This window comes from Argopecten irradians, chromosome 1 (assembly GCF_041381155.1).
Source record: "Argopecten irradians isolate NY chromosome 1, Ai_NY, whole genome shotgun sequence".
Lineage (NCBI taxonomy): Eukaryota > Metazoa > Mollusca > Bivalvia > Pectinida > Pectinidae > Argopecten > Argopecten irradians.
Genome location: NC_091134.1, coordinates 29,817,932 through 29,837,310, shown reverse-complemented (window position 1 = coordinate 29,837,310; position 19,379 = coordinate 29,817,932). Strand labels below are relative to the sequence as shown.

The following is a 19,379-nucleotide window of genomic DNA, read 5'->3' as shown; positions in this document are numbered from 1 at the left end:
ATGTAAATATGAAAATTCAAAAAAATAAAGTTTATAAAATCATCTATATTAATAAGAATTTTATGCGTCTCTCTAATTAAACAGATTTACCATGTTAACTCATTGCGGTTAAGGCGAGGCGTTCCGTGAGTCAGTAAGATCCTTTAAGGACAGTCAGTACCAAGAAAATATTACCGGATACAAAAACGTATAAATACCGATATCGTTAATATTAAAATCAACATTGAATTTTCGACATATGGAATTTGCAGTATATCCACACTTTGTCTATGTAAATGGTGTACTACGAGAGAGGATCACAGGGTCCAGACCACTACAACTTGTCCTATTCTGTATTTATATATTACATAGATTTATTACATTTTTCGCACTAAAATATAAGGTTTTAGGGTGAACATAAAAGCGATATACTTCACCCAGTGAAAATTATCAATTTGATATTTTCGTTCGCTTTTGACTAATCGGAATGCAGCATTGACATTGAAAATATCATTTTGATTGTTACGTCATTAGTTTATGCAGAAAAAATAATGACATATTTTTGTGTAGAAATATAACGTTACACTCACAAAAATACGACGTAATATTAGCAAGGGCAAATAACTCTGTAAAATACAACGGCGGAATAACCTTAGGCGGAACTAGTAGTGATAGACTTCTGTAAATGGAAGCGAGAAAACAAATGTAATAAATAAAATATTCCTTGTTTCTTGACGAATACCAGTTATATTTCATCGAGTGAGGTGGAAATTTTGATTTTTTTCACAAGTGCGAAACACGGCGAGATGTACATCGTCGATATATGCCTTTGCAGGTAGATATTTTATGAAAATGACAAACCACCGCTAAAATGAAATAGTTTTGAAGTTTTGAAGATTACAATAGCCTTGAACAAAAACTACAAAAACGTTCAGAGAAATAAGATAATATATTGGCATGGTACCCAGACCAGAGTTAAATACTTATAATATGTGACAATATGAAAGGCCCACTTCGTTTCCTTAACGAAAAAGAATAAAATTTTCTTAACACAATAATAACATAAGACAATCGATCACCTAGGACGAGGTTACAACACAAGACAAATGCAAAAATCCCCGTACAATCGATATTGATAATGAATAAGATTCGTTTTGCTGTTTTGCCGTCTAATGCAGTGATAGTCAACAAACATGCGGTAATGAGGATGATGGCGGGAAACATAACATTAAACTTTTGATTTATTTTGATAAAATTGTTCATTGTGATCATTAGTGTAGTATTAAAGGCTCACTACCTTTCCAGAGCAAAATTTAAAGGTTTCTAAAAATCACCAATAACAAAATAATAATAAGAAGAAACATATCTATGGCCTAAGATGAGGTTACAACATGAAGCTTGTGCAAGATATCCTGCGTAATATATAACAGTTGGGTTTCATTTCGCTGTTTTTGCCTTCTGCTTCTGGCGCAGTGATAATCAACTGCCACGCGGTATTTAGGACGACGGCGGGAAACATAAGACGACCCGCGTTATGAAAATTAACATCTTATTTATTTTAATTAAATTGTTCAGAAGGTGATGATATGTGTAGTATTAACGCTAAGTTGATAACTTTTGCGACTCTATAAAATCATCGATCTCATTTTACATTCCACTATTAAAAATTCCCGTGCGAGATGGCATCCATGACATCATGAATATTTATGAATGATTCATTAACTTTCAAGAATATAAGTTGATTGTGGTTCATGAAAAAAAGTTCATGAATATTCATCAAATGACTCATGAACTCTTCATGACGTTTTATGAATCCATGAAACATTCATGATTGTTCATGATCAATGTATCAAGAATTATCCAAGAAGTTTTATGCATGACTGACATAGAATTTTAATGAATATCAGTTATGCTTAAAACTTCATTAATGATTCTTGACATGCTATTTCATTCATTTTGATGAATTTTAATGAATATTCACTGAAGTAACATGACTTGTCACATGACCACATGAGTCACATGACTTCTATATATATTTCCCGCCAAAACAGTCACAATCCAGAAGAGCTGCTCTATCTGCTGGCGTGTGGAAGGGGGAACATTATTCATCTTAAAATGGACGTTTTGGCACATTAGTGAACGGATTATTCCATGCCTGGATTTCTTTAAGCACAGATGAACACTTTCAGGTAGCTATAGTGATTATATGCACAGATATTGGTTTGTGAAATTTTGTCAAATGTTAATGAATTAAATTGTCCATATAAACTATCATGCTTTACAACTATAGGTTTATTTTGGACAAATACTAATTTACTTGGAATGCATTATGAAATTGATTGCTGCGTATCACTGAAAACAGATTTTGTTAGCACTTATCTGTGGCAGTATGAAAACATAATGAACACAGTAAACTGTTTGTGATTTCATGTTAGACTTTTCTGATTTTATATATGGATATATATTGTTATAAGATAAGAATGTGTTTCGTCAAATATTGAATTGATTCCAATAGAATTGTCATTGGTTTGATAGAAAATTTCAATTCTGGACCCCCAGTAGAGTTCATGAAATTCAGATGCCGCTGACTCCAACTTGCATTCATTAAACTTCATGAACACGACTCATGTTCATGAATATTCATGAATTGTTCCAGTTCATGAATTTTCATGAATATTCATGAATTGTTTGTGCATACTGCTGCGAGTTGTAGTTCATGAATAACTCTTAAATTATCACGAATAAAATATTAAAATATTCATGATTTTTTTTATGAATTTTCATGAATGGGTTGTTCATGAATGTTAATGATTTCATGAATAAAAGAGATTCAGGAACATTCATAAATTTATGAATGAAAGGATTCGTGAATGTTCATGAACTATTTCCCCCTAAATTATTAATGGAGTTTTAAGTTCATGAATTGCATGAAAATATTCATGAATAATTGAAGAATATTCATGAATTTTATACATGAATTATTCATCAACGTCTCGCAATGGTTAAAATCCGTTTCGGAAAGGTAGTGGGCGTTTAAGGTTTAGCTCTTAACTTTTAGGTATGTACCTTTAATAACGGACACATGACTTGCTAATATTGAATTAACGTCTAGGACTAATAAGCAGTTTCCAATAAAAGGTCATTTTCAGAAATATTTCAGGATTCATCTTAAAAGCTTACGTCTTCTTCTTTCATTTTTAAGTTTTGCGTCGTATTCAGTGTGTTATGTAAACGTGTGTAAATTAATTATTTAAGAACGTGTGAAGCGCATAAGATAAACCGTTATTAATACAAATACATTGGGATGGTTTGTTATCATGCTCTATCAAAGTGTACAGTTTTAAATAATAGGGCTTGGGCATAATTAAATCAGAAACTTTCTTTCAAAGAGGACATTTCGATACTTAAACTTTATTTAAAGGACTGACAGAAAATAATTGAACTTAAAAACAATCTTGATTCTATTTCCATAGGAAATTTGGTCACCAATAACAAATAATGGTATGTATCATTTCGGTACACAATATATCAAACGAAATGCTGATATAAGAAAGCCATGATTTTTGAAGTTCGAATAGAGTTATCCATACCCTTGATGAGAGTTTTGCGCCTATAATCGAACTTGCGAGAAGACAATAGAAAAAACAAATGGATCAGAATTATCTCTTTCCCGGACATTTCTTTGCCTTATCTTTTTCAATGAATTATGTTTTCGTGAAGAGTCATGACAATCTTTACTAATTCGATAAGAGATATCGACGATGCTAATTGACTATGCCGAATGTCATAGCCCTTCCTGGATAGGTGTTAAAAAATGAGATAATAGAATACAAACAGAGGAATACAACGTGAATTAGCAAAGGTAATGCCAAGTTAAAAAAACTATTGTTGATAAGTGATGAGTGGGAGGTGTAAAACATAGTGGTGAATACTTTGGTATGTTACACGGAAGCTTCTGTCACTGATGGCAATGGCGGCGTAACGTCACCAACATATTACAACACACCCAGGTCACGAATCGTGAGTGTTTTGATCACTGTTTAAATTTCACCAAAAATATTTTCTACTGACAGGTAGAATTATATTTCACATATTAAATAAAATGTCCTACTCCTTATTCATTACTACATTACTACATCCTACATTACTTTTGGTAACCATTCCGGAAAATCCCATGCTATGAACGTACCATATAAATGTATAACGGCAGCTTCTTGTGAAGAAGGGGAAATAAACCGTATCTGAGCATTATGGCCATTGAATGATAAGGATGGGATTTAAATATGACTATATATAGTCATCTAAGAAATCCTTCTATATTTTATATGTGTTACCACGGTACCACACGTCAAACTCAGCCAATGCATGCCTTTATATAGTAAGGTGTTTAAAATATGATTAAATAGTGACAATATGTGAAATTATAGCAATTTACCCAAGAAAGGTAGCGAAAATGTACGTACCGAATTGGTCTCACTTAGAATTGACCATAATAGGAAAGCGATGACTTGAGACAATTGATAATTTGATAACATTTGGTTTGTGAATCAACATAACCGTTCTTGCTTCAGTTTCAACATTATTATTAATTTTTTATTTACATAAATGTATATATGTTTAATCATCCATTTTGAATGAAAACATAATATTATGCAACACAAACGAATTACGATTTTTTTATTCTATTTCCGTAAAATGAAATGTAACCATAAAATATAAATCAGAAATCCTCTTCCAATAGTAAAACTTTTCTCATAGATACAAAATGTGACACAACTCTGACGTACATATATATGAAAGCTCAACATTCAACCAATACAATGTTTGTATGATAAGGGAAGTAACTCCTTCCTATTTTAGTTATTGTATTTATAGAACAAAATGATCCGACAATAAGATAACCTCATATCAGTATCATGATAGTTCGCACAGATGCACGGATTGACACTGTATGGTAAAGTACAGTCTCGTCATTGGTAGGACGTATGTGAGAATAACTTGATAAAAGTAATACATTTATGCATATAGCTACTCTGAAAAAATGCTCATCAGCCAGTGTTGATTTTTATTATAGTTTTGCAGTGCTATTGGAAAGTGGTATGAGGATAACTGTAAAGATTATTCGTTATATTTAAAAGAAAAATATCAATATGTCGTATAGGCTGAGTACATTTGAACATTAACAAACAACATTCGGTTTTCATTTTCAATCTTAATCAAATGAGCATAAATTCCTTTTGATGTGTACTATTTTTTATTTCTATACATATACACATGATCAGTTACATGGGAAAGGTGCAGAAAGTAGTTTTATCTTATCTACATGTACTATATATAATGATGTTCCAGTTCTGAGACACTGTTATTGTCTTCTACTGAACGAAGAACAATGCAGCACCTACTACTGTTGTTGATTTGTGGGACATGTGTAACATATTCTGGTAGGACAATAGTAATGATTTTGATTGTTAATACTTTCTATGACAATTGGATAACAGATCACTGGTCTGCAAATGTTACTTGGTTAATGCTGTTCCTAATAAGTCAGACCATGTCACAAATATGTGGCAGTGACACTAGATGTCTCCTATTATTCTATTATCTAACTATAGAATGAGATAGCATGATATTTACATAAAATCTCGTTTTAGACTTAACTAAATGAAGTATTTCGAACAAATCATAATATTTAAGGGATATTCTAAATATGTACATCAGACTTGTCATTAAATGAAGTATTTGATATAAATAACGACATTAATATGTTATAGATGCTGTGGACTTGGCGTCACCTGAGGTCTTTGATGCTCAGTTTTACCTGAACAACTACCCTAATCTGCATATCCATCAAACACCAGAGGCAGCTAAAGCCCATTGGCTGTCGACCGGTCTAGCAGCGGGATTGCAAGGATGTGGCAGTTTCCATTCCAAACAATATGTCCATAGGTAATAATGAAAATAGCTTCGTTATCAGATGGAGGTTTGTTAATGTATGATGTATAACGGCTGTGGTGGCCGAGTGGTTTGTAAATGTATGATGTATAACGGTTGTGGTGGCCGAGTGGTTAAGATACTAACAAAAAGATGCCATAATATATAACCCATATAGTCACAAGTACTCCACCTCTGGATCGCAAGTTCGAATTCCGTGTGGAGTAGTTTCCGGGTACTGATCGCTGGTCAGTGATTTTTCTCCGGGCTCTCCGACTTTCATTCATAATGTAAACCTGACACGCCCTTAAATGACCCAGTTCTTAATGGGACGGTTAACTTTACAAACCAAACCAACTCTGAGTTGGTGGATTTTTGTAAAATGTTCGTTCCTTGACAAATATGCATTTTTTTTTTCTGTTGAAATCACATAATATGATGTTTTACTCTTTTATTCAATAACAGAATGGGGGTTGATTAAAATTTAGAAGGTATGGAATACTCGGACGCTTCATTTTCTTAGATTCCAATTAATGTACATAGTTTCTAAATAACATGAACAAATTGTGTTCAGATGCATCTATTATATTACAGATGATGTTTAGACAGGAAATGCAATAATTGCGGAATAATAGACATTACATTTTCTATTTTGATGTCTTCTGATGCTTGTTTTAGGAGCAAAATCGACAAGTCAACTAGGCATAATGTTAGGATTGAAAAATACATAAAATAAAGAAAAGAAGAAAGACAAAAAACGATTAACGTAAATCCAATTTAGATAATTATTTTCATATTTTGTTTCCGATATCCTGATTTGACCAATATCATTTATACTGACCACTTGTTTCAGATATCCCAACTTGACTCATACCATTAACACTGACTACTTGTTTCAGATATCCCAACTTGACTCATACCATTTACACTGACCACTTGTTTCAGATATCCCGATTTGACTCATACTATTAACACTGACTACTTGTTTCAGATATCACAATTAGTCTCATACCATTAACACCGACTATTTGTTTCAGATATCCCGATTTGACTCATACCATTTACACTGACTATTGGTTTTAGATATCCAAACTTGACTCATACTATTAACACTGACTATTTGTTTCAGATATCCCAATTCGACTCATACCATTTACACTGACAACTTGTTTCAGATATCCCAACTTGACTCATACCATTAACACTGACCACTTGTTTCAGATATCCCAATTTGACTCATACCATTTACACTGACTACTTGTTTCAGATATCCCAGCTTGACTGCAAAATCATTTAACATTGAATATTTGTTAAAGATATCCCAACTTGACTCATACCATTAACACTGACTATTTTTTTCAGATATCCCGATTTGACCCAGGCGTTTCATAGCGACTACACAGCAGTAGTGAGCCACTACTTGACAAGCGGTATCAGCGAACATCGACTCGGATACATCGACGGAGGATACGAAGGCAGGTGGACAATCTCTAACGGGAAAGACCTGTTTATTAGCGCTTCTAAACGTATGGGAGGCGCCATAGACAGTCTTGTTTGGAACAACAAACAGATGATCAATATGTACGACCATGGGAGGGAATTACAAATGGCCTGCAATTCTGACACTTACATTGAGTGTTATAACCCGACGGAGGCTGGAGGTAGGGACGACTCTAGGCACGAGACAACCCACACCCAGATCCAGTCGGTAAGAGCTGATGGCACCACTCTGGAAACGGAGGTAGGTATCATACGTGATACGTATCCCATTCTATAAATAGAGGTTCCTCAACAAGTGACTGTTATTTATCATGTTTATCAAACTCGAGTTAATTTTCAAATTTTGAAAAGACACGAGCTTTAGGCCATAACTTTAACTCTATATTTATACCGTGGTGACCATTTCTTCATCTTCAGGGAAACTTACCACCATACAACGTGTAGTGATATCTTTCCGTCATAAAACATAGTGCCTTAATAGAGAGCCAATATTCTATTGTTTAATACTTTGAATAAGCAACTACATGTTAAACAGTAAATATAATGATATTTAAAAGAAAATGCGCTGTGAAAAGTAGCCCGAAATTGAGAGGCAATCGGAATCTAGAGATCTTGAAGTTGACCAATCAGAGGCGCCGTAGGTGTTTACACACTAGAGTGTGTAAACATAAACGATAACCAACTGCTATGGAATTTATCACATGGGTTTTCCATTGTGAAACATGCATAGTTATGGGATAAATTATGTTAATACATGGTTAATGACTGCGGGTTCAGGACATATAATACGAGTTCTATGAGACAGCAAACCGATCACCAAGGAAAACGCAAGTGGTCAACAACTGTCCCAGCGAAGTATTTATTGTTTCGTTTGCAAAGTGTGTAATTCTTGTTGTGCATATGGCCTTGGATACTGTGGCTAATTTGTACCTTTTCCCGTATTTCGCTTTTGTTAAAATGAATGACCTTAACCATATTCAAGATCACAGATATCAAATAGGTTAAAATAAAAACTTTATACGACTTCTTGTGAATAAGTTTGTTCAAACAATTCACCTTGAGCTTCATTCCATTTCACAAGGGCCAAAATGACTAAAATCTTTTGAATAATCAAGAGACATAGAGACCTGATATTGGGCGTGTGACATGCTGGAAATGAAGGGCAACCAAATTGGTCCAAATGAATGACCTTGATCTTCATTCAAGGTGGCATAGGGTAAAGCATTTACAATCGTTAAACATACAACTTACTGTATTTCAGTTCTACTGTATATTGTATTAACAGATGACCGTTAAGGCCCATTGGGCCTCTTGTTCGTAGTGCATTTTTTCGCTTTTTGATTTTTCGTGTTGGGAAAAACGCAAGAAAGCAAAAAAAAGTAACGTTGCATTTTCGCTTTTTCGCGTTTTTTTCCACGCGAAAATGCGGAATAGCAAAAATGACACAATTCAGCCACCATACTTTGAAGAGGTATGGTAACTATGAATTACTTAGGTTTTCTGGCCAAGAAAAAGGCTGAATTGAACATGAGAATCTTAAGGCCAGTGCCATAATTTGCCGGATTGGCATCAAAAGCTTCAATTATGAAAAATCTGGAAACGGAGTGATAGCCATATTAATTACCTTGTCTAAGTAGAAAAAAAAAAAAAAAAAAAAAAAAAAAAAAAAAAACAACAACAAAACATCTAAACATTGTATACAAAAAAAACCTTTCTCATGCGTAACACAGATGATTTGTCTAATTATGTCTGATATATTGTGGTGACAGGTGCATCCAGCCTTCTGGCTACGACCTGGAACGCACGAGACGATCGCAACAGGCAAATCCAATTGCCACAGCGGAAGTCCGGCTTTGACCCACCAGGCAACGTACCCTTACCCATTCTGGAAACATGTGAAAATCGGTGTCCAGGGCATGTCACATGCAATTGAGTTTATGTCTAACTTCACACTTGCCGGGGATTGGCCACAAGACTTACATTATATTCAAATGGAAGCACCTGCTGGTTACATGTCCGGCGAGTTTACAACTGGCCATAGGTTTAACACCAAAACACTATCACTAGAGGATCACGGATCTAACAGAGATCCCCCAGTGCTTTCAACGACAGATGAGCAGTACGCTATGGGAGTGTATTCCCCGCCCGGTCAGGACAGTGATGCGTTCATGTATTACGGAATGGCCTTGAGACTAGGAGGGTCATCGTTTACCGGAAGCACCAACAAATGGAACGTCGTATTCCGGAAAAGCAGGTTTACTTCCGGTGTCCATCATCAGGTGTATAAAACCTATATTTGTGTTGGAACCCTCAATATGGTGACAAGTTGCTTACGTACGCTTGTCCAAAACATTCCACATGTGTAATTCCGGTTACGCATTATACAATAACATAAATAAAGGATTAACAGTCTTATCGAGATGACTTACTCTTTTGAATCGTTTGATAACTCTATCCTAGGTTTGTTTGATTGACTTACATTCAGTTGTAGACATTAGCAGTTTTTGTTCCGAGATAATAACTTTGACATTCCATTTTGCATCCAAGTATCGTGAGGGTTCATTTCATATCATATTTATCAAACGAGTCTTAGAAGTTTGCTAATTTGCAAAAATTTAAACTTCGAGACGAGTTTCATAAAATATCTTAAGAAATTAGGATATATCAAAGATGAATTTATTACAAAAAATCCCATTTCAAAGATTTCAACGACAAAACGTACATCAAATATCCAGCGGAAGTAGCCATATCTCGCTGTTTATGTTTTTTTTCTTGATGCCGATTTATGCAAAAATATTACATGGTGGAATTCACTGGATATCAGGCGGATACTATGATAAAAATATTATTGATTTAGTTTAATAGCTTCGCTTTTATTTGTCGATAATATGACTTCTGAAACTAACGACATTTAATCAAATATATTTGTCGATATTTTGATAAATGACTATATAGGATGTAAGAGTCCAAGTAAAAGCATGTTCAACTATTATAGCTCTTTATTCAAGAGAATCTTACGCCCATACTTCTGATGTACAACGTCCCAAAACATTAGATGTCACTGGATATCAGGCGGATTATGTGATAAATATCAGTAACAAACATGGATGTCTATATTTTATATGTGTTACCACGGTACCACACGGCAAACTCAGTCACTGCATGCTTTTATATAGTGTGGTGTTTAAAATATAATTAAATAGTGACATTATGTGAAATTATAGCAACACCCCAGAAAGGTAGCGAAAATTTACCTACCGGATTGGTCTGAAATAGAATTGACAATAATAGGAAAGCGATGACTTGAGACAATTGATAATTTGATATATTTGGTTTGTGAATCAACATAACCATTCTTGCTTCAGTTTCCCCATTGTAAAAAATCACATAATTGTATATATGTTAAGTCATCCATTTTGAATGAAAACATAATATTATGCGAAACAACCGAATTACGAATGTTTTATTTTATCTCTGTGAAATAAAATGTGACCATAAAATATAACTAAGAAATCCTCTTTCAATAGTAAAACTTCTCTCATAGTTACAAAATGTGACACAACTCTGACGTACATATATGAAAGCTCAACATACAAAGCAATACTATGTTTGTATGGTAAGGGAAGTAACTCCTTCCTATTTTAGTCGACGTTAATTATACATCAACTAAAAAAATAAATATCACCTGATGTCAGAAATTGACTTGGATTATAAGATTAAGAAAATATCAAAACCAATATAATAATTCCTTTTTATTTGCAAAATTTTGGCTACTTTAGCAATCATCAGGCGATGACAACTAGATTTGATTTGATTGTGAAAATATTCCCTCTAAATAATAATCGCATAGATAAAAAAATATGTTTGCAATGCATGCATAGAATTTATCAATAATATACAACAATATGTAATGGGAAGTATAGAATGATCAGACAATAAGATAACCTTTTATCAGTATCGTGATAGTTCGCACAGATGCACGGATTGACACTGTATGGTAAAGTACATTCTCGTCTTTGGTAGGACGTTTACTAGAATAACTTGATAAATGTAACACATTTATAAATATAACTACTCTGAAAAAATGAACATCAGCCACTGTTGATTTTTAGGATCTTACATGAGTGTTCATTTCATATGAGATTTTATGAAACGAGTCTAAAAAGTTTTTTATTTTTGCGAGCCTTGGCGAGCAAAAATGAATACTACGAGAAGAGTTTCATAAAATCCCAAATGAAATGAACACAAATATAATATACATGATACTTTTTATCACATAACTCCAAATACCTACATAACAAAGAAATCCACGTCAAAAAAATAAATGTAATACATTTATAACTATAACTACTCTGAAAAAATGCACATCAGCCTCTGTTGATTTTTAGGATCTTACATGAGTGTTAATTTCATATGAGATTTTATGAAACGAGTCTAAAAAGTTTTTTTTTTTTATTTTTGCGAGCCTTGGCGAGAAAAAATGAATACTACGAGAAGGGTTTCCTAAAATCCGAAATGAAATGAACACAAATATAATATACATGATACTTTTTATAACATAACTCCAAATACCTACATAACAAAGAAATCCACGTCAAAATTTTATCGAAAATCCAGCAAAGGCCACCAGTTTGTCCCACCGTCCTCTAAATCCTGATGTCACGTCATTTCTCCTGACGTCATTTTATTGTTTCTGTCTGACGTCACATGTATTTTCAGCTAATGAAAATCGCTCAAGGTCATATTACACTAGTGACATATGCAAAAATATTACACGGGCGAAATCACTAGATATAAGGCGGATTATGTGATAAATATGAATATGTTCAATCACTAGAAGAACTAACATATAATAATTTTACTGGGGATTTATGTAGCTGCTCTCTAATTAGGCTACTAGAAACAAGTATCAACTTACAAGTATGTCTCACCGCCACCGTGATGTTACTTCGTTCTTCCAGTATCAATAAGGTCCTATCAATAACAGTGGTCAAATAAGGATTTTGAATGCAATGAAAAAAGCCAATGTCCCTGAAATATATATCAACGTCCAGTATTCAAGTGTTACGCTAATAATGTTTGTCTCAAAAATGAGTCCTAAGCATTAGTACATACCACCTTATCAATTAAGAATGTACTCCCTCGACCCAACAACAATCGCAGTATGATTTGTCGAATTTATATGGTATACAAATACCACATCAATCTATACATTTGGACATTCTTTGCCATTCCCCAACGATGACAAACAACATTCGGTTTTCATTTTCAATCTTAGTCAAATGAGCATAAATTCCTTTTGATGTGTACTAAAACTTCCATTTCTATACATATACACATGATCAGTTACATGGGAAAGGTGCAGAAAGTAGTTTTATCTTATCTACATGTATTATTTATAATGATGTTCCAGTTCTGAGACAATATTATGGTATTGTCCTCTACTGAATGGAGAACAATGCAGCACCTACTACTGTTGTTGATTTGTGGGACTTGTGTAACATATTCTGGTAGGACAATCGTATTGAGTTTGATTGTTAATACTTACTTTCTCTATGACAAGTGGATAACAGATCACTGGTCTGCAAATGTTACTTGGTTAATGCTGTTCCTAATAAGTCAAACCATGTCACATCAATGTGGCAGTGACACAAGATGTCTCCTATAATTCTACTATCTAACTATAGAATGAGATAGTATGACATTTACATACAAGATTGTTTTAGACTTAACTAATTGAAGTATTTCGAACAAATCATAATATTTAAGGGATATTCTAAATATGTACATCAGACTTGTCATTAAATGAAGTATTTGATATAAATAACGACATTAATATGTTATAGATGCTGTGGACTTGGCGTCACCTGAAGTCTTTGATGCTCAGTTTTACCTGAACAACTACCCTAATCTGCATATCCATCAAACACCAGAGGCAGCTAAAGCCCATTGGCTGTCGACCGGTCTAGCAGCGGGATTGCAAGGATGTGGCAGTTTCCATTCCAAACAATATGTCCATAGGTAATAATGAAAATAGCTTCGTTATCAGATGGAGGTTTGTTAATGTATGATGTATAACGGCTGTGGTGGCCGAGTGGTTTGTAAATGTATGATGTATAACGGCTGTGGTGGCCGAGTGGTTAAGATACTAACAAAAAGATGCCCTAATATATAACCCATATAGTCACAAGTACTCCACCTCTGGATCGCAAGTTCGAATTCCGTGTGGAGTAGTTTCCGGGTACTGATCGCTGGTCAGTGATTTTTCTCCGGGCTCTCCGACTTTCATTCATAATGTAAACCTGACACGTCCTTAAAGGCCCACTACCTTTCCGAAACGGTTTTTGATTTTTAAAATGGGAATGTAAAACGAGATTGATAATTTTGTAGAGTTGCAAAAGATATTAACTTAACGTTAATACTACACTTATTATCACCTCCTAAACAATTTAATTAAAATAAATGAAATGTTAATTTTCATAACGCGGGTCGTTATGTTTCCCCCGTTTCCTAAATACCGCGCGGTAGTTGGCTATTACTGCGGCAGACGGTAAAACAGCGAAATTACTCTCCATTGTTATCATATATTACGCAGGAAATCTTGCATATGTTTGGTGTTGTAACCTCATCTAAGGCCATCGGTATATATTTTCTGAGGTTATTAATGTTTTTAAGAACTCTATATATTTTGCTCCGGAAAGGTAGTGGGCCTTTAAATGACCCAGTTCTGAATGGGACGGTAAACTTTACAAACCAAACCAACTCTGAGTTGGTGGATTTTTGTAAGATGTTCGTTCCTTGATAAATATGCATTTTTTTCTATGGAAATCACATAATATGATGTTTTACTCTTTTATTTAATAACAGAATGGGGGTTGATTAAAATTTAGAAGGTATGGAATACTCGGACGCTTCATTTTCTTAGATTCCAATTAATGTACATAGTTTCTAAATAACATGAACAAATTGTGTTCAGATGCATCTATTATATTACAGATGATGTTTAGACAGGAAATGCAATAATTGCGGAATAATAGGCAATACATTTTCTATTTTGATGTCTTCTGATGCTTGTTTTAGGAGCAAAATCGACAAGTCAACTAGGCATAATGTTAGGATTGAAAAATACATAAAATAAAGAAAAGAAGAAAGACAAAAAACGATTAACGTAAATCCAATTTAGATAATTATTTTCATATTTTGTTTCCGATATCCTGATTTGACCAATATCATTTATACTGACCACTTGTTTCAGATATCTAAACATGACTCATACCATTAACACTGACTGATTGTTTGAGATATCTCAATTTGACTCATACCATTAACACTGACTATTTGTTTCAGATATCCCAATTTGACTCATACCATTAACACTGACTATTTGTTTCAGATATCCCGATTTGACTCATACCATTAACACTGACTATTTGTTTCAGATATCCAAACTTGACTGATACCATTAACACTGACTATTTGTTTCAGATATCCAAACTTGACTCATACCATTAACACTGACTATTTGTTTCAGATATCCCAACTTGACTCATACCATTAACACTGACTATTTGTTTCAGATATCCAAACTTGACTCATACCATTAACAATGGCTATTTCTTTCAGTAATCTCAATTTGTTTGACTCATACCATTAGCATTGACTACTTGTTTCAGATATCCCAATTTGACTCATACCATTAACACTGACTATTTGTTTCAGATATCCCAACTTGACTCATACCATTAACACTGACTATTTGTTTCAGATATCCCGATTTGACTCATACCATTAACACTGACTACTTGTTTCAGATATCCAAACTTGACTCATACCATTAACACTGACTATTTGTTTCAGATATCCCGATTTGACTCATACCATTAACACTGACTATTTGTTTCAGATATCCAAAATTGACTCATACCATTAACACTGACTATTTGTTTCAGATATCCCGATTTGACTCATATCATTAACACTGACTATTTGTTTCAGATATCCAAAATTGACTCATACCATTAACACTGACTATTTGTTTCAGATATCAAAACTTGACTCATACCATTAACACTGACTATTTGTTACAGATATCAAAACTTGACTCATACCATTAACACTGACTACTTGTTTCAGATAATAAAACTTGACTCATACCATTAACACTGACTATTTGTTTCAGATATACCAATTTATCTCATACCATTAAGACTGACTATTTGTTTCAGATATCTAAACTTGAGTCATACCATTAACATAGACTACTTGTTTCAGATATCCGAATTTGACTCATACCATTAACACTGACTATTTGTTTCAGATATCCCAATTTGACTCATACCATTAACACTGACTATTTGTTACAGATATCCCGATTTGACTCATACCATTAACACTGACTATTTGTTTCAGATATCCCAATTTGACTCATACCATTAACACTGACTATTTGTTACAGATATCCAAACTTGACTCATACCATTAACACTGACTACTTGTTTCAGATATCCCGATTTGACTCATACCATTAACACTGACTACTTGTTTCAGATATCCCAACTTGACTCATACCATTAACACTGACTACTTGTTTCAGATATCCCAACTTGACTCATACCATTAACACTGACTATTTGTTTCAGATATCCCGATTTGACTCATACCATTAACACTGACTACTTGTTTCAGATATCCCAACTTGACTGATACCATTAACACTGACTATTTGTTTCAGATATCCCGATTTGACTCATACCATTAACACTGACTATTTGTTTCAGATATCCCGATTTGACTCATACCATTAACACTGACTATTTGTTACAGATATCCAAACTTGACTCATACCATTAACACTGACTACTTGTTTCAGATATCCCGATTTGACTCATACCATTAACACTGACTATTTGTTTCAGATATCCCAACTTGACTCATACCATTAACACTGACTACTTGTTTAAGATATCTCAGTTTGACTGATACCATTAACACTGACTATTTGTTACAGATATCCAAACCTGAGTCATATAATTAACATTGACTACTTGTTTCAGATATCCCAACTTGACTCATACCATTAACACTGGCTACTTTATTAAGATATCCCGGTTTGAATCATACCATTAACACTGACTATATGTTTCAGATATCAAAACTTGACTGATACCATTAACACTGACCATTTGTTTCAGATATCAAAACTTGACTCATACCATTAACATTGACTACTTGTTTCAGATATCCCAGTTTGACTCATACCATTAACACTGACTACTTGTTTCAGATATCCCAGTTTGACTGATACCATTAACACTGACTATTTGTTTCAGATATCCCGACTTGACTCATACCATTAACACTGACTACTTGTTTAAGATATCCAAACTTTAGTCATACCATTAACATTGGCTACTTTATTCAGATATCCCAGTTTGACTGATACCATTAACACTGACTACTTATTTCAGAAATCTCAGTTTGACTGATACCATTAACACTGACTATTTGTTACAGATATCCTGATTTGTTACAGATATCCAAACTTGAGTCATACCATTAACATTGACTACTTGTTTCAGATATCCCAATTTGACTCATACCATTAACACTGACTATTTGTTTCAGATATCCCGATTTGACTCATACCATTAACACTGACTACTTGTTTCAGATATCCCAACTTGACTCATACCATTAACACTGACTACTTGTTTCAGATATCCCAACTTGACTCATACCATTAACACTGACTACTTGTTTCAGATATCCCAACTTGACTCATACCATTAACACTGACTACTTGTTTAAGATATCCCGATTTGACTCATACCATTAACACTGACTACTTGTTACAGATATCCCGATTTGACCAATGCTTTTCATACCGACTACACAGCAGTAGTGAGCCATTACTTGACAAACGGTATCAGCGAACATCGACTTGGATACATCGACGGAGGATACGAAGGCAGGTGGACAATCTCTAACGGGAAAGACCTGTTTATAAGCGCTTCTAAACGTATGGGAGGCGCCATAGACAGTCTTGTTTGGAACAACAAACAGATGATCAATATGTACGACCATGGGAGGGAATTACAAATGGCCTGCAATTCTGACACTTACATTGAGTGTTATAACCCGACGGAGGCTGGAGGTAGGGACGACTCTAGGCACGCGACAACCCACACCCAGATCCAGTCGGTAAGAGCTGATGGCACCACTCTGGAAACGGAGGTAGGTATTATACGTGATACGTATCCCATTCTATAAATTGTGTTAATATATGGTTAATGACTGAAGGTTCAGTACATATTATACGAGTTCTATGAGACAGCAAACCGATCACCAAGGACTCATGGAAAATACAAGTGGTCAACAACTGTCTGACCCAACAATATTCATTGTTTCACTTACAAAGTGTGTAACATTTTAATTTTTTTCGCATATGGCCTTTGATTGAAGAGGTATGGTCATTATGAATTACTTAGGTTTTTCGGGTCAAGAAAAGGGCTGCGAGAAAATGACAATCTTAAGGCCAGTACCAAATCATTTGCCGGTATTGGCATCGAGCTCTTCAATAATGAAAAATCAGCAAACAGAGTCATAATCATATTATTTACCATGTCAAAGTAGAAAAAAACCATCTAAACATTGTATATGGCAAAAAAAAAACACTTTCTCATGCGTAGCACAGATTATTTGGTGTGTCTAATTATGTCTGATGTATTGTGGTTACAGGTACATCCAGCCTTCTGGCTGCGACCTGGAACTCACGAGACGGGCGCAACAGCGTCATCAAATTGCCACAGGGGAAGTCCGGCTTTGACTCACCAGGCAACGTACCCTTACCCATTCTGGAAACACGTGAAAATCGGTGTCCAGGGCATGTCACATGCAATTGAGTTTATGTCTAACTTCACACTCGCCGGGGATTGGCCTCAAGACTTACGATATATTCAAATGGAAGCACCTACTGGTTACATGCCCGGCGAGTTTACAACTGGTCATAGATTTAACACCAAAACACTATCACTAGAGGATCACGGATCTAACAGAGATCCCCCAGTGCTTTCAACGACAGACGGGCAGTACGCTATGGGAGTGTATTCCCCGCCCGGCCAGGACAGTGATGCGTTCATGTATTACGGAGTTAATTTGAGACTAGGAGGGTCATCGTTTACCGGAAGCACCAACAAATGGAACGTCGTATTCCGGAAAAGCAGGTTTACTTCCGGTGTCCATCATCAGGTGTATAAAACCTATATTTGTGTTGGAACCCTCAACATGGTGACAAGTTGCTTACGTACACTTGTCCAAAACATTCCACATGTGTAATTCCGGTTACGCATTATACAATAACATAAATAAAGGATTAACAGTCTTATCGAGATGACTTACTCTTTTGAATCGTTTGATAACTCTATCCTAGGTTTGTTTGACTTACATTTAGTTGTAGACATAAGGAGTTTTTGTTCCGAGATGATAATTTTGACATTCCACTTTGTATACAATTATCGTGAGGGTTCATTTCAGATATCATATTTTATTAAACGAGTCTTAGAAGTTTGCTGACTTGCAAAGATAAAAACTTCGAGACGAGTTTCATAAAATCTCATATGAAATTAAGATATATCAAAGATTAATTTATTACATAACTACAAAAAAAAACATTTCAAAGATTTCAACGACAAAATGAACTGCAAATATGCAGCGGAAGTAGCCATTTTGTCTCGCTGTTCACGTATTTTTTCTTGATGCCGATTTATGTAAAATTATTATATGGTATATAATATACAATATTATTATATATTACAAAATATTATATTCATTGGATATGATGCGGACACTACAAATATTATTGATTTATTTAAATAGCTTCGCTTTTAGTTTACGATAATAGGATTTTTGAAACTCACGACAATAAATGAAACATTTTTGTCGATATTTTGATAAATGACTATATAGGACGT

The 19,379-nt window shown here is 34.4% G+C and overlaps 2 protein-coding genes across 2 annotated transcripts; both read left to right on the top strand.

The window, feature by feature from the left end:
* Nucleotides 1-5,313: 5,313 nt before the first annotated feature.
* On the top strand, nucleotides 5,314-9,822 carry LOC138323438 (uncharacterized). The gene is made up of 4 exons (XM_069268065.1): nucleotides 5,314-5,420; nucleotides 5,751-5,925; nucleotides 7,273-7,651; nucleotides 9,180-9,822. The coding sequence occupies exons 1-4, from the start codon at nucleotides 5,369-5,371 to the stop codon at nucleotides 9,774-9,776; spliced, it is 1,203 nt and encodes a 400-aa protein (XP_069124166.1). The 5' UTR covers nucleotides 5,314-5,368; the 3' UTR covers nucleotides 9,777-9,822.
* Nucleotides 9,823-12,817: 2,995 nt separating this feature from the next.
* Nucleotides 12,818-18,790, top strand: LOC138323430 (uncharacterized). Its single transcript, XM_069268053.1, has 4 exons — nucleotides 12,818-12,920; nucleotides 13,257-13,431; nucleotides 17,265-17,643; nucleotides 18,148-18,790. Exons 1-4 carry the CDS (start codon nucleotides 12,839-12,841, stop codon nucleotides 18,742-18,744), a joined length of 1,233 nt encoding a protein of 410 aa, XP_069124154.1. The 5' UTR covers nucleotides 12,818-12,838; the 3' UTR covers nucleotides 18,745-18,790.
* The last annotated feature ends 589 nt before the right edge of the window (nucleotides 18,791-19,379 follow it).

What these genes read in the sequence shown, in the direction of transcription:
- LOC138323438 (XM_069268065.1), top strand. Translation starts at nt 5,369, where the DNA reads ATGCAGCACCTACTACTGTTGTTGATTTGTGGGACATGTGTAACATAT. An exon ending in GACATGTGTAACATATTCTG is followed by an intron (nt 5,421 to 5,750) that starts GTAGGACAATAG and finishes AATATGTTATAG; the next exon opens with ATGCTGTGGACTTGGCGTCA. An exon ending in TCCAAACAATATGTCCATAG is followed by an intron (nt 5,926 to 7,272) that starts GTAATAATGAAA and finishes TATTTTTTTCAG; the next exon opens with ATATCCCGATTTGACCCAGG.
- LOC138323430 (XM_069268053.1), top strand. Translation starts at nt 12,839, where the DNA reads ATGGTATTGTCCTCTACTGAATGGAGAACAATGCAGCACCTACTACTG. An exon ending in TCCAAACAATATGTCCATAG is followed by an intron (nt 13,432 to 17,264) that starts GTAATAATGAAA and finishes TACTTGTTACAG; the next exon opens with ATATCCCGATTTGACCAATG. An exon ending in GCACCACTCTGGAAACGGAG is followed by an intron (nt 17,644 to 18,147) that starts GTAGGTATTATA and finishes TTGTGGTTACAG; the next exon opens with GTACATCCAGCCTTCTGGCT.